The 16,812-nt window shown below is 42.4% G+C and overlaps 1 protein-coding gene across 1 annotated transcript in view; it reads right to left on the reverse strand.

Moving 5' to 3' along the window:
• enc2 (ectodermal-neural cortex 2) overlaps window positions 1–16,812 on the reverse strand; it is a 77,290-nt gene that overhangs the window by 31,677 nt on the left and 28,801 nt on the right. Inside the window, exons 8-9 of the mRNA XM_033634992.2 lie at window positions 13,835–13,982; window positions 10,479–10,675 (exon numbers count right to left, since the gene is read on the reverse strand). Coding sequence (XP_033490883.1) covers window positions 10,479–10,675; window positions 13,835–13,982 — 345 coding nt within the window. The remainder of the gene's footprint in view (window positions 1–10,478; window positions 10,676–13,834; window positions 13,983–16,812) is intronic.

The raw sequence follows: 16,812 nt of genomic DNA on the forward strand, positions 1-16,812 counted from the left end.
CAAGAGGTAGTCACCTGAAATGGTTTTCCAACAGTCTTGAAGGAGTTCCCAGAGGTGTTTAGCACTTGTTGGCCCCTTTGCCTTCACTCTGCGGTCCAGCTCACCCCAAACCATCTCGATTGGGTTCAGGTCCGGTGACTGTGGAGGCCAGGTCATCTGCCGCAGCACTCCATCACTCTCCTTCTTAGTCAAATAGCCCTTACACAGCCTGGAGGTGTGTTTGGGGTCATTGTCCTGTTGAAAAATAAATGATGGTCCAACTAAACGCAAACCGGATGGGATGGCATGTCGCTGCAGGATGCTGTGGTAGCCATGCTGGTTCAGTGTGCCTTCAATTTTGAATAAATCCCCAACAGTGTCACCAGCAAAACACCCCCACACCATCACACCTCCTCCTCCATGCTTCACAGTGGGAACCGGGCATGTGGAATCCATCCGTTCACCTTTTCTGCGTCTCACAAAGACACGGCGGTTGGAACCAAAGATCTCAAATTTAGACTCATCAGACCAAAGCACAGATTTCCACTGGTCTAATGTCCATTCCTTGTGTTTCTTGGCCCAAACAAATCTCTTCTGCTTGTTGCCTCTCCTTAGCAGTGGTTTCCTAGCACCTATTTGACCATGAAGGCCTGATTCGCGCAGTCTCCTCTTAACAGTTGTTCTAGAGATGGGTCTGCTGCTAGAACTCTGTGTGGCATTCATCTGGTCTCTGATCTGAGCTGCTGTTAACTTGCGATTTCTGAGGCTGGTGACTCGGATGAACTTATCCTCAGAAGCAGAGGTGACTCTTGGTCTTCCTTTCCTGGGTCGGTCCTCATGTGTGCCAGTTTCGTTGTAGCGCTTGATGGTTTTTGCGACTCCACTTGGGGACACATTTAAAGTTTTTGCAATTTTCCGGACTGACTGACCTTCATTTCTTAAAGTAATGATGGCCACTCGTTTTTCTTTAGTTAGCTGATTGGTTCTTGCCATAATATGAATTTTAACAGTTGTCCAATAGGGCTGTCGGCTGTGTATTAACCTGACTTTTGCACAACACAACTGATGGTCCCAACCCCATTGATAAAGCAAGAAATTCCACTAATTAACCCTGATAAGGCACACCTGTGAAGTGGAAACCATTTCAGGTGACTACCTCTTGAAGCTCATGGAGAGAATGCCAAGAGTGTGCAAAGCAGTAATCAGAGCAAAGGGTGGCTATTTTGAAGAAACTAGAATATAAAACATGTTTTCAGTTATTTCACCTTTTTTTGTTAAGTACATAACTCCACATGTGTTCATTCATAGTTTTGATGCCTTCAGTGAGAATCTACAATGTAAATAGTCATGAAAATAAAGAAAACGCATTGAATGAGAAGGTGTGTCCAAACTTTTGGCCTGTACTGTATATATGTATATATATACAGTACAGGCCAAAAGTTTGGACACACTTTTGGCCTGTACTGTATATATGTATATATATACAGTACAGGCCAAAAGTTTGGACACACCTTCTCATTCAATGCGTTTTCTTTATTTTCATGACTATTTACATTGTAGATTCTCACTGAAGGCATCAAAACTATGAATGAACACATGTGGAGTTATGTACTTAACAAAAAAAGGTGAAATAACTGAAAACATGTTTTATATTCTAGTTTCTTCAAAATAGCCACCCTTTGCTCTGATTACTGCTTTGCACACTCTTGGCATTCTCTCCATGAGCTTCAAGAGGTAGTCACCTGAAATGGTTTTCCAACAGTCTTGAAGGAGTTCCCAGAGGTGTTTAGCACTTGTTGGCCCCTTTGCCTTCACTCTGCGGTCCAGCTCACCCCAAACCATCTGGATTGGGTTCAGGTCCGGTGACTGTGGAGGCCAGGTCATCTGCCGCAGCACTCCATCACTCTCCTTCTTGGTCAAATAGCCCTTACACAGCCTGGAGGTGTGTTTGGGGTCATTGTCCTGTTGAAAAATAAATGATCGTCCAACTAAACGCAAACCGGATGGGATGGCATGTCGCTGCAGGATGCTGTGGTAGCCATGCTGGTTCAGTGTGCCTTCAATTTTGAATAAATCCCCAACAGTGTCACCAGCAAAACACCCCCACACCATCACACCTCCTCCTCCATGCTTCACAGTGGGAACCAGGCATGTGGAATCCATCCGTTCACCTTTTCTGCGTCTCACAAAGACACGGCGGTTGGAACCAAAGATCTCAAATTTGGACTCATGAGACCAAAGCACAGATTTCCACTGGTCTAATGTCCATTCCTTGTGTTTCTTGGCCCAAACAAATCTCTTCTGCTTGTTGCCTCTCCTTAGCAGTGGTTTCCTAGCAGCTATTTGACCATGAAGGCCTGATTGGCGCAGTCTCCTCTTAACAGTTGTTCTAGAGATGGGTCTGCTGCTAGAACTCTGTGTGGCATTCATCTGGACTCTGATCTGAGCTGCTGTTAACTTGCAATTTCTGAGGCTGGTGACTCGGATGAACTTATCCTCAGAAGCAGAGGTGACTCTTGGTCTTCCTTTCCTGGGTCGGTCCTCATGTGTGCCAGTTTCGTTGTAGCGCTTGATGGTTTTTGCGACTCCACTTGGGGACACATTTAAAGTTTTTGCAATTTTCCAGACTGACTGACCTTCATTTCTTAAAGTAATGATGGCCACTCGTTTTTCTTTAGTTAGCTGATTGGTTCTTGCCATAATATGAATTTTAACAGTTGTCCAATAGGGCTGTCGGCTGTGTATTAACCTGACTTCTGCACAACACAACTGATGGTCCCAACCCCATTGATAAAGCAAGAAATTCCACTAATTAACCCTGATAAGGCACACCTGTGAAGTGGAAACCATTTCAGGTGACTACCTCTTGAAGCTCATGGAGAGAATGCCAAGAGTGTGCAAAGCAGTAATCAGAGCAAAGGGTGGCTATTTTGAAGAAACTAGAATATAAAACATGTTTTCAGTTATTTCACCTTTTTTTGTTAAGTACATAACTCCACATGTGTTCATTCATAGTTTTGATGCCTTCAGTGAGAATCTACAATGTAAATAGTCATGAAAATAAAGAAAACGCATTGAATGAGAAGGTGTGTCCAAACTTTTGGCCTGTACTGTATATATATATATATATATATATATATATATATATATATACACATATGTGTGTGTATATGTGTATGTATATACGTTGTTGTATATTGTTGTATGCCTGGTTATATTTGTCCCTGCTATTGGTCCCGTGTTTTGGGGGTGGAGCGGGAGGGTTTTATGCTGTGTGTGTGTATATGTGTTCAGGTTACGTCTGTTCGTGTAATTATGTGTTGTTTGTACTATCTTGTATAACTGAAAAACAAAAAAGACTTTGATAAAAAAAAAAATATCCCAATTAAAATCAGTAGCATAATAAGCAGATATGTTCCATGTTATTTTGTTTAATTTCAGCAACATAGAGAACAGCTTGAACAAGCTGCGTGTGAACTAACGATCAGGGACTTCACTCTCAGCAGTACGTGACTGCGCATGCGGGTCTACTTCCGAAACACAGCGTTTGGGGTGCGTTTGATTTATTGTACTGGGATGTTTGATTTTTCCACAACTGGACCACGGACGTCAAAGATGCCGTTTGCACCAGGACAGGACAAACAATAAATGAAACCAACGAAATTCCACACATTCTTGTGGTTGGCTCAAACGCTGTCAGCGTGATTTATAAAGTAAATATTTAAATAGTTTATTGAGTTTATTGCGGTTTTTGATCAGTGATTTTTACAATGAAAAATAGTTAAAGAGGAAAAGAGAAAAATAAAAAATATAAGTAATATCAATCTGTTGATAGAAATGTTATTTTATATGTAAATATTTTAATAAAGTATTTCTTGTTTAAGTATATGGGATCTTAGGATTATTTTATTTATTTTACTGTGGTATCGACTTTGGTATTGAGAATCGTGTAATTTTACTGGTATCAGCACCGACTACTGAATTTTTGGTATCGTGACATCCCTACTCGCATTCGCATTCCTTATGTGTGAGCAAGCACTTGGGCACCGTGAGTCTGACTGATTTGAAAAGTGACACACATCTACAACTCAATTTGCTCTACCAAAAAGCCTCTTGGACAATTACGTCCACCATGATGGCTTCTTTGCTAATTTGCATAATGGGAAAAGTAATATGAAGAGACTTTTTCGGATTTTGACTCTATCAACACCAAATTTGGTATACAGGTATGTAGTGCTGAATATACAATCCCATTATAAATGACCAAGATTGAAAAACATGGCTGCCATCACCTAAAAAGTCTTTGCAAAGGGCAGGGTGTAAGAAATATTGATGATATTGGTGGTACATAATTTATAATTTATTCTGTGGCAGCATTTATTAAATAAATGCTTGCCGAAATTCTCCACCATTACATATATGTAAATTTTGATTTGATTATAAACAGTTTATTCAGGTGCCTACATTTTTCACCATGAATACTGTAGGGTTTGATTAGCTCAATATTAGCAAAAAGTGACGTTAATAAGAATTATTTAACATAACCACTATAATTATTCGACCAGCGATATAATTTCATAGTCAGACTAATAAAACCACACCTCTTGTTGATCAGACAAGAATGTTTAACGCACTTTGGGGAAATTATTAATTATCAACTGTCAATTCAAATAGAGCTCAAGTAGCCAGAATCTTTGCACCCGTAAAGTGACTGAATGTGATCCTACAGGAAACCAAGGCGACGACTTTATAGACAAACATTTATTCTAATACTACTGACACAGGAGACCAAGACGCAATACAACTAACAACAGACAAGACAATGAGTAAATGCAACTATGAATGGAATGAAATGAATACAGCGATGCATAATGAATGAATGAACGCATGACCAGAGTGAACCAGATGAAGCAGTGAGCAATGGTAAGATCATTAGCAGAGGAAACTTTGACATGGACCTGTGAAAAGCACCATTCAACAACTGAGAGGCATGGGAAGCAAAAAGGGAAACATCTGAAAACATAGGGGAAATCCTAGTTTTATCTAATGCTCCCTACCATAATTATTAAACTAAGCATCAAACCCCAGCACAGGAAAATTATGCTGTTTCACCTGAGTTGTAGCAGACCAGAAAGAAGATGCTCTGGAGGGGGAAGAGGAAAAGGCAGCGTTGCTCCTTGGTGTTGTCCTTCTTTTCTCCTCAGTCGAACTCCTGGAGCCTTTGTTCGCTTTTGGGCGTTCCTGAGCCCAAAATGCCAACCTTGGCTCGGGTGAGCTTTTGCCCTCCATGTCGGTCATCTTCACACACCCAGTGTGGGCATGCAGGAGTCTGCCTTTCTTCAGTCCTGACTTTGTTGGTCCAGGACACAGGAGTTAGGCAGACTTTGTGGCATGAAGTTCTTTCTGTTGGTTCTGCTCGGGATGCAATCAAATTGCCCGGCAGGACCATGCTAGGATGGGGCCCAGCATGGCCCGCCGGCTTCTCAAAAGTTCTTCTTCAAGTTCTTTGTCTCTTTCTCTCTCTAACTTTCCTCCTTTTCACTCATCTTATAGTTGTTCAAAGGGGTTGAGACTGGCAGGCAGGCTCTGGCCTCTGTGCTGTGATTGGCCTTGCCAGCTGTCTTCTCAGGCTGATGTCCAGTAGGAGCAGTTCACTGTCACTGGCGGGACATTTCACTCCTCCCCTCCTGTACCTTCGCTAAATTAAAGTTTAATTTACTTTAATTGCTTCCTAAATGGTTACTGAAGCTTGGGACATTTCTAATGCTTCCATATTTATCAACGTGGCGCTGTCTGCTATTGAATGATACCAAACACACATTGTCTGCAACAGGATATTACCAACTTATAGATAAGTGGTCAACAGACACTACTAATTTAGATTTCGATGTTATACATGGTGATCATGTCATAACATCAGATATATATACCTTTGTATGTATATACACTGAAATAGAGAGAAAGGTGAAACATAAAATTATAGTCAAGACATGTTGGTCCCTGGAATCCACGTTTCTGTCTTTCCTCTTAAAAGACAACTGCAGGGAAAGGTGTTATGACATTAACATACAGTACACACAGTCGTCTGCACCATAGGGGACCTGATGCCGAGTCTTCTTCCTGCATGACACCAACATGTGAGACAATAAAGTTACGTTTGAAACACCTTTCAGGCCATGTGGATGAGTCTGTTTCTTTGTTTCCAGAGTTTGCGACGTGTCGTAAACTCTCCAGTCACATCAGGTGATGTGGGGGGTTGTTGAGAGCTTTTTCAGTTGAGTGAAGGTGACCCAGTGGTTGATCACCAATTATCCTTTGATGTCAGGATGCTGAGTAAAAGTCCTTTAGTGTGAATCCAGAATAAACACGCTTGATCAAGGGCAACTCTGACATGTCAATACTCCATGGAGGAAGGTAGGCTTAAGCTTTCTCGAGGTATCACAAAATACCAGGGTATTTAGAAATTCAGACAGTATGATTCTGAATGCAGCCCCAAGGGGGCACAAGCCAGCGTTCTCACTGGGCCGGTCCCAAGCCCGGATAAATGCAGAGGGTTGTGTCAGGAAGGGCATCCGACATAAAACCTATGCCAAATCACACATGTGAATCACGAATATGACTCCCATACCAGATCAGTCGTGGCCCGGGTTAACAACGACCTCCACCGGTGCTGTTGACCTACAGGGTGCCGATGGAAACTGGACTACTGTTAGTCGAAAAAGGAGAGGAGGAAGGCGTGTTCATAGGCAGGGAGAAAAGAGGAAAGGCAAGAATCTAGAACTGAGAGTAGGGACTTTCAATGTTGGGACTATGACAGGGAAAGCTGGAGAGTTGGCTGACATGATGCAGAGGAGGAAGGTGAATACACTGTGTGTTCAGGAGACCAGGTGGAAAGGTAGCAAGGCTAGAAGCTTAGGAGCAGGGTTCAAGCTGTTTTATCATGGTGTGGATGGGATGAGAAATGGAGTTGGAGTTATCCTTAAGGAGGAGTTTGTTAGGAATGTTCTGGAGGTGAAAAGAGTGTCAGATAGGGTGATGAGTCTGAAGCTAGAAATTGAAGGTGTGATGTTCAGTGTTGCTAGTGGTTATGCCCCACAGGTAGGACGTTAATTAGAAGGGAAGGAGAAATTCTGGAGTGAGTTAGATGAAGTGATGCAGAATGTCCCTAGAGGTGAGAGTGGTGATTGGTGCAGACATGTCAAGGTAGGGAACAGAGGTGATGAGGAAGTGATGGGCAAGTTTGGTATCCAGGATAGGAACGCAGAAGGACAGATGGTGGTAGACTTTCCAAAAAAGATGGAAATGGCTGTAGTGAATACTTTCTTTCAGAAGAGGCAAGAACATAGGGTCACTTATAAGAGTGGAGGTAGGAGCACACAGGTGGACTACATCTTGTGTAGACAATGTAATCTGAAGGAGATCAGTGACTACAAAGTCATGGTAGGTGAGAGTGTAGCCAGACAGCATAGGATGGTGGTGTGTAGGATGACTCTGGTGGTGAGGAAGATGAAGAGGACAAAGGCAGAGCAGAGGACGAAGTGGTGGAAGCTGAAAAAGGGAGAGGGTGGTGTGGTTTTCAGGGAGGAGTTGAGACAGGCTCTGGGTGGCCAGGAAGTGCTCCCAAATGACTGGGCAACTACAGCTAATGTTATCAGAGAGACAGGTAGAGTGCTTGGTGTGTCATTTGGAAGGAAAGGAGACCTGGTGGCGGAATAAGGTAGTGCAAGAGTGTATACAGAGAAAAAGGTTAGCTAAGAAGAAGTGGGACACTGAGAGGACTGAAGAGAGTAGACAGGAGTACAGGAAGATTCAGTGTAAGGTGAAGGTAGAGGTGGCAAAGGCCAAACAAAGGGCGTACGACAACTTGTATGATAGGTTGCACAGTAAGGAGGGAGAGACCGATTTATACAGGCTGGCAAGGCAGAGAGCTAGACATGGGAAGGATGTGCAGCAGGTTAGGGTGATTAAGGACAGAGATGGGAATGTATTGACAGGTGCTGCAAGTGTGAAGGGAAAATGGAAAGAGTACTTTGAAGAGTTGATGAATGAGGAAAATGAGAGAGAACAGAGAAGAGTAGAAGAGGTGACCATTGTGGAGCAGGAAGTAGCAAAGATTAGTAAGGTTGAAGTGAGGAGGGCACTGAAGAGGATGAAGAGTGGAAAGGCAGTTGGTCCTGATGATATACCTGTGGAGGTATGGAAGTGTCTAGGAGAGGTGGCAGTAAAGTTTTTGACTAGGTTTTTCAACAAGGTCTTAGAGAGTGAGAGGATATCTGAGGAATGGAGGAGAAGTGTGCTGGTGCCGATTTTTAAGAACAAGGGAGACGTGCTGAGTTGTGGCAACTACAGAGGGATAAAGCTGATGAGCCATACAATGAAGCTATAGGAAAGAGTAGTGGAAAGACTAAGAGCAGAAGTGAGCATTTGTGAGCAGCAGTATGGTTTCATGCCAAGAAAAAGTACTATAGATGCAGTATTGGCTTTGAGGATGTTGATGGAGAAGTACAGAGAAGGTCAGAGGGAACTGCATTGTGTCTTTGTTGATCTTTGTCTTTGAGAGAGAGCATATAACAGGGTGCCAAGAGAGGAGCTGTGGTATTGTATGAGGAAGTCTGGAGTGGCAGAGAAGTATGTTAGAGTGGTGCAGGACATGTATGAGAGCTGTAGGACAGTGATGAGGTGTGCTGTAGGTGAGACAGAGGAGTTTAAGGTGGAAGTGGGACTGCATCAAGGATCAGCTCTGAGCCCCGTCTTGTTTGCTATGGTGATGGACAGGTTGACAGATGAGGCTAGACAGGAAACTCCATGGACTATGATGTTTGCAGATGACATTGTGATCTGTAGTGAGAGCAGGAAGCAGATGAAGAAAAATCTAGAGAGGTGGAGGTATGCCCTGGAAAGGAGAGGAATGACAGAATACATGTGTGTAAATGAGAAGGGCCCAAGTGGAACTGTCAGGTTACAGGGAGTAAAAATAAAGAAGGTGGAGGATTACTTAGGGTCAACAGCCCAGAGCAACGGAAAGTGTGGAAAAGAGGTGAAGAAACATGTGCAAGCAGGTTGGAATGGGTGGAGACAAGTGTCAGGTGTGATGTGTGATAGAAGAGTACCAGCAAGATTAAAAGGAAAGGTGTACAAGATGGTGGTGAGACCAGTGATGTTGTTTGGTTTAGAGACAGTGGCACTGAGGTAAAAGCAGGAGGCAGAGCTGGAGGTAGCAGAGATAAAGATGTTGAGGTTCTCTTTAGACGTGACGAGGATGGATAGGATCAGGAATGAGTACATCAGAGGGACAGCTCATGTTAGATGTCTTGGAGATAAAGTCAGAGAGGCCAGACTGAGATGGTTTGGACATGTTCAGAGGAGGGATAGTGAATATATCGGTAGAAGGATGCTGAAGTGGGAACTGCCAGGCAAGAGGCCTAGAGGAAGACCAAAGAGGAGATTTATGGATGTTGTGGAAGAGGATATGAAGTCAGCTGGTGTGAGAGAAGAGGATGCAGAGGATAGGGTTAGAAGGAGGCAGATGATTCACTGGGGAGACCCCTAAAGGGAACAGCCGAAAGAAGAAGAAGAAGACAGTATGATTTTGGTGGTAGATCCTCAATTCTACCAGCCACTTATATTTTTGTTTACTAGCCATCATTCTGTAATCACTTTTGTGTATAACTAACTTTTGTGTAATGCCTGACTTGCTATAAATAAATTACAATAATAATAATAACAATAATAATGATAATAATAATTATTATTATTATTATAATAATAATATGCACAGAAATACACATTTTCCCATAAATGTATTCATTTATTATTTGTAATAGTCACTTGTGGTTACACACACACACACACACACACACACACACACACACAAACTTTAAGCTCATCACTAGCAACATGTGCTGAGGTTAGCACAACAAGCGGATTGCTGTGCATGTCAGCCACATTTTGGCAAGTGCAAATGAAACGCCGGGAGCTGGAGGACCCAACCCCCCCATGGGTTCCTGGTAAGCTACAACATTAACGGAGAAGTGTGTACAAGACAAGGACGGTGGCCAGCATTGCTCCATCATTGTAGGGTCTGTGAATGGAAACACATTGAATGTGCTAACACACATTCGATCGCAACCCCCAAGGTGCCAATCACTGCAATGAAGAAAAAGCCCATTGCCTTACGCCTGCTGCTTTCAAGCAGCTTGTAGACTGAGAGATTCAGTAATTTGTTAAATGTCCCCTTTGTCTACCCGCCACTGTGTCTGGTAGGTTGATCAAATTACCCCACCATCTATCACTTTCACCTACATTTGGCCAGTGGTGGGTGCTAATTTTCAACTTTGCTCTATATGAATGTGTACCACTCAACATACATTTGTACCACTCAAAATGAATTTGTAAAACTCTAAATAAACATTAATATTGACAGACCACACATAAATGTGGAAGAGTTATATGACATGCTTCTGTTAGTTTTCTGTTTACTGTAATTTAACTTAACTCACCTGGCTATTAGCATGGGTGCTCCTTTAGACCATTCTTCATGGACAGTGTCATAGATCCAGACATCTTTAGAGACTCCGTTCTCTGATCCTCTTCCTCCTGTGACATAAACCTTACAGCCAATGGCACATGCGCTGAACTCTTTCCTGGGGCTGGGGAGGTCTGCCTTAGGTATGATTTCCTTGGCTTTATGGTCAACCTAAAAATAAGGCAACAATAGTGGTTATTTGATTTTAATGGAATAAGGTTTAAAAGACAATAAAAGACACACTTCAACAAAACTAAAAAAGCTGCAAGCAGCAACAAGCGGGCCCTCACACCTTCCCGCAAGTCTGGGGTACTGGCAGGACGCTGGCTGATACGGGCATGCATTTAAACAACTGTTGCACACTGGGTATACAACTTAGATGTTATTCCTGCATAGAGTGTGTGGCAGTGGAAATGACTATTGGAAATTTTGTACCACTTCCTGTGTCCACCAGGCAACACTAGAAACAACTATAACAACATTAGGGTCCTTGCACTTTCAGGGCCAGGGACCACTGGGCTCCGACACTGTATTCTGTGCCCCAGCCAAAAGCCTTTTAGGTGCTGACATCAGTTTTCCAGTCAGTTACCAGTCAACTCTCAGTCAGTGGGAGTCTCCTCCCCTCCTCCTGTTTCCTGACAAGGCGTGTCTAGATTTCACTGTAAACATGCCCATTCAGTCAATACCATGAGGTGGCACTTCCAAAAACATGCACTAGTGTACACTTCAACTCTGATTTTCAGTGGCAGAATGTAAAGTTAGTACATTTACCCAAGTACTGCACATACAATTTTAAATGTACTTAAACGCTTATTCCAAAAAGGTTGGGACACTGTGTGAAACATAAATAAAAACAGAAGGCAATAATTTGCAAATCTGTTTACACCTATATTTAATTGACTCCAGCCCAAAGACAAGATATTTAATGTACAAAATGCTAAACTTTATTGTTGTTGTTTTTTGTAAACATACACATGACAACATACATTCTGAATCTGACGCCTGCAACATGTTCCAAAAAGTTGGGACAGGGGCATGGTTACCACTGTGTGATATTACCATTTTTTCTTTTAAAGATACTCTCTAAGCGTTTGAGAACTGAGGACACTAATTGTTGAAGTTTTGAAAGTGAAATTCATTCTTATTCTTGCCTGACATACCACTAAAGGTGCTTGACAGTCGATTTGAATTGGTCAGTGGCAGACTGGTCTGGACTGCAGGCACGTTGGTCTCATACCTGCATCTTTTTACTACAAAGCCACGCTGTTGGAATGTGCAGAATGTGTCTCATTGTCTTGCTGGCATGAGCAGAGATTTTCCTGAAGAAGACATCATCTGGATGGCAGCATATGTTGCTCCAAAACCAGTATGTACCTTTCAGCATTCATGGCACCCTCACCGTTGTGCAAGTTACCCACAATACCATGGGCACAAACGCACCCCCATACCATCACAGATGCTGGCTTTGAACTTTGAGCTGGTAAACATCCTAGTGGTCTTTCTCCTCTTTATCCCGAAGGACACGATGTTCATGATTTCCAAAAACAATTTAAAATGTGAACTCCTTAGACCACAGCACACTTTTCCACTTTTTGTCAGTCCATCTCAGATGAGCTTGGGCCCAAAAATGTTTCTGGACACAGTTTCTGGATGTTGTTGATATAGTCTCAGCTTGCATTTGTAGATGCAGCAACAAACTGTGTTTACTGACAATGGTTTTCCTGAGCCCATTTAGCAATATCTGTTATACAATCATATTGGTTTTTGACCTTTGATCTCTCAGTGCAGTCTGAGGAATCAAAGGTCACTTGCATTCAATGTTGGTTTTCAGCCTTGCCCCTTACATGCAGAGATTTTTCCAGATTCTCTGAATATTTTTTTTTTAAAGATTATTTTTGTGGGCTTTTTGCCTTTAATGGATAGGACAGTGTGTAAAATGGGGAGACAGAGAGAGAGGAGCGGGGACTGACATGCAGCCCGCGACCGCCGCAGCGAGGCAATGGCTCTGTACATGGGGCGCCGGCACTATCCGCTACGCTACCGACGCCCCGATTCTCTGAATATTTTTGATGATATAATCGGTCATAAATGGAGAAATCTATAAATTCTTTGCATTTGCGCTTTGAGAAACATGTTATTTCTGTCTCTACATGGTCGCGCCTTTACAATTCTCCTCTGCTCTCTGTATCGCACATGGCGGAGTTTCGCCCTGATGCGCACACACACACACACACACACACACACACACACACAGACACATGCACGCACACACACACACACACACACAGGTGAGCACACTAGAGCACGGCTCGGGCCGCATTTTCCTGACCAAAGCCGACCCGAGTCTGAGACAATTATAAGCGAGCACAGCACTAATGGAGCTGAACCTGTGTTGCGTTCAGGCGTTGTCATGTAAATAACAAATTCCAGCACTTGAATAGGCTATAGCACAACACAGCAGCATGTCAAGTGGGCCGAACCTGAGCAAAATACCGTCAAATACTGTGAAACCAATATGATTTAACAAAAAAAAAAAAAAAACGTGATATGAAAATTTTGTCATACCGCCCAGCCCTACATCTGACCATCAAAAACTAATCAGTTCATTGTTGAGTCCAAGTGGATATTTGTGCCAAATTTGAAAAAATTCCATTGATGTGTTGTCGAGATACTGCGTTCACAAGCATGGGACGGACAGACGGATGGATAACCCTAAAACAAAATGCCTCCGGCCATGATTATCACTGGCGCAGAGGCATAAAAAGAGAGATCAGTTTTTGACATCTGCATTGATTTTTTAAAATAATTTCATGCAGAATTTGGGTTGAATCTGCAGTTCTATATCAGTGTAGCTCAATCTCTGACTCACAGTTTTCACATTTAAAAAATCACATTTTTAAAATCATCTTTACATTTTCCCCCACATACATACACCAGGAGCAACTGGAGTTTCAGTGTCTTGCAGAGGACCCTGGAATCGAACCAGCAACCTGCCCATTAATGGCCGGCTGATGTTGTAATTATAGGATGCATCTTACAACCCTAGGCTGTCAGGACATCATACATACAGTGGTAGTGAGTGGATCTCTATAGGAGTAATCCATTATTACGTATGACGGTATGCGGTAAACTCTCGCAGGAAACAAGCTTAATAATCTTTTTAACAATGAGGAGTATGCTTTACTTTCTAAACTAATTCCTCTCATTTATTAACATTTAATATGCACTTTAAGCCAAGCCAACTGGACACCTTATACTTTCTATAACACATGCAATATCTTGTCACACATGAAAACAGGTCTTCCAAGGAGGACTGTGTCTGTCTTTTACCTGGTATATCTTGTCACACATGAAGGTCTGGCCTCCCAGGATAAGCAGTGTGTGTCCTGCCTTGCGTGGTCGAGCACATGGACTAGTCACTATTCCGTCATTCTGAAGGATTTTCTTTTTACATTGCATTGCCTCTTCTACTATTGACCTGCAGACAAAAGTTAAATCATGACTTCTGAAAGATAAAGACACCTTTGTCATATCTTATTTTCTACCAACATGTCTTCATTCCCACAAATCTCTGAATTCTGCTTTTTATTGATCTGGTGGCAGGTGACATATGGTGGCATCTTCTGTCACCAGCCAACACCCCCTTAGTCTTTAGCAGCACGTAAGAGTGACTGGGCGTATCTTACGGCCTGTGTGCACATAGCGTTTTTTTCTGAGCACCAGCAACTTTTTCATTTGTTTCCAGTAAGGAGAAAAAGCACCAAGCCCAGCATCTTTTTTCAGATTGCTCTGCCTATTTTGTGGGACTGCCCTAAGTGCTTCTAGTTAGAAAGCTCAGATTTTTTTCAGAAAGGCACTGGTGATGTCACTGCCACTCCGATCAACTCAAGTCTCAACTAGGGTGACCAGGTCCCAATAAACCAAATGTGGGACAAGGAGTAGGTTTGTGAGGGACAATGTGGGACATCTGCCCCCAGTGAGAAGTTTAGTCATCAGAGACTAAATATTAAAATTAATCATAAACTATACAGAGTCCATATTAACCCTGGACTGTTTTGTTTATTGAAGTATTCAGCAACACAGAGAACTGTGGTCAGTGGGATGTGAGGATTCTTAAAATCTGGAGACATGAGACATGTCTCAATTGACATGGTCTCAATTTGCGTAACGCATGAAAAGAGACAGAAATGCTGTGCAGTCCCGCGCGATGCGGGACGTCTGGTCACCCTAGTCTCAACGAAGACATAAAAGCATGGTAGCAGAGCAGCCAGACACTGAATGTTACTGGAGAGTGTTAAGCTTTTATTACTGTACGCCTTGTTAGCTATATACAGTACAGGCCAAAAGTTTGGACACACCTTCTCATTCAATGCGTTTTCTTTATTTTCATGACTATTTACATTGTAGATTCTCACTGAAGGCATCAAAACTATGAATGAACACATGTGGAGTTATGTACTTAACAAAAAAAGGTGAAATAACTGAAAACATGTTTTATATTCTAGTTTCTTCAAAATAGCCACCCTTTGCTCTGATTACTGCTTTGCACACTCTTGGCATTCTCTCCATGAGCTTCAAGAGGTAGTCACCTGAAATGGTTTTCCAACAGTCTTGAAGGAGTTCCCAGAGGTGTTCAGCACTTGTTGGCCCCTTTGCCTTCACTCTGCGGTCCAGCTCACCCCAAACCATCTCGATTGGGTTCAGGTCCGGTGACTGTGGAGGCCAGGTCATCTGCCGCAGCACTCCATCACTCTCCTTCTTGGTCAAATAGCCCTTACACAGCCTGGAGGTGTGTTTGGGGTCATTGTCCTGTTGAAAAATAAATGATCGTCCAACTAAACACAAACCGGATGGGATGGCATGTCGCTGCAGGATGCTGTGGTAGCCATGCTGGTTCAGTGTGCCTTCAATTTTGAATAAATCCCCAACAGTGTCACCAGCAAAACACCCCCACACCATCACACCTCCTCCTCCATGCTTCACAGTGGGAACCGGGCATGTGGAATCCATCCGTTCACCTTTTCTGCGTCTCACAAAGACACGGCGCTTGGAAGCAAAGATCTCAAATTTGGACTCATCAGACCAAAGCACAGATTTCCACTGGTCTAATGTCCATTCCTTGTGTTTCTTGGCCCAAACAAATCTCTTCTGCTTGTTGCCTCTCCTTAGCAGTGGTTTCCTAGCACCTATTTGACCATGAAGGCCCGATTCGCACAGTCTCCTCTTAACAGTTGTTCTAGAGATGGGTCTACTGCTAGAACTCTGTGTGGCATTCATCTGGTCTCTGATCTGAGCTGCTGTTAACTTGCGATTTCTGAGGCTGGTGACTCGGATGAACTTATCCTCAGAAGCAGAGGTGACTCTTGGTCTTCCTTTCCTTGGTCGGTCCTCATGTGTGCCAGTTTCGTTGTAGCGCTTGATGGTTTTTGCGACTCCACTTGGGGACACATTTAAAGTTTTTGCAATTTTCCGGACTGACTGACCTTCATTTCTTAAAGTAATGATGGCCACTCGTTTTTCTTTAGTTAGCTGATTGGTTCTTCTGCACAACACAACTGATGGTCCCAACCCCATTGATAAAGCAAGAAATTCCACTAATTAACCCTGATAAGGCACACCTGTGAAGTGGAAACCATTTCAGGTGACTACCTCTTGAAGCTCATTGAGAGAATGCCAAGAGTGTGCAAAGCAGTAATCAGAGCAAAGGGTGGCTATTTTGAAGAAACTAGAATATAAAACATGTTTTCAGTTATTTCACCTTTTTTTGTTAAGTACATAACTCCACATGTGTTCATTCATAGTTTTGATGCCTTCAGTGAGAATCTACAATGTAAATAGTCATGAAAATAAAGAAAACACATTGAATGAGAAGGTGTGTCCAAACTTTTGGCCTGTACTGTATATATATATATATATATATATATATATATATATATATATATATATATATATATATATATATATATATATATAAATATACGTGTACTCCATGTTCAAATAAATACGGGCAGTCATCAAATTCAAATGATTCATCCAGGTCCAGGAAGTTATATATATACACACATATATATAACTTCCTGGACCTGGATGAATCATTTGAATCTGGAATCAGTTTAACCTTTCAACATATTTGAAAACCTTTTAAAATCAACCATTACTGAACAGTATCACTGCTTCTAACTTGGTGCATTTCAATAGTCTGTCTGTTTTACCTTGTTATATGTCTTACTGAGTGTAATGTGTTCTCATTGACTTTGTGTTCTAGTATGTTTTGTATGTGAGACTTGTGTTCTGGTGGTTTTAGTATG

Source organism: Epinephelus lanceolatus, chromosome 5 (genome assembly GCF_041903045.1).
Source record: "Epinephelus lanceolatus isolate andai-2023 chromosome 5, ASM4190304v1, whole genome shotgun sequence".
Lineage (NCBI taxonomy): Eukaryota > Metazoa > Chordata > Actinopteri > Perciformes > Serranidae > Epinephelus > Epinephelus lanceolatus.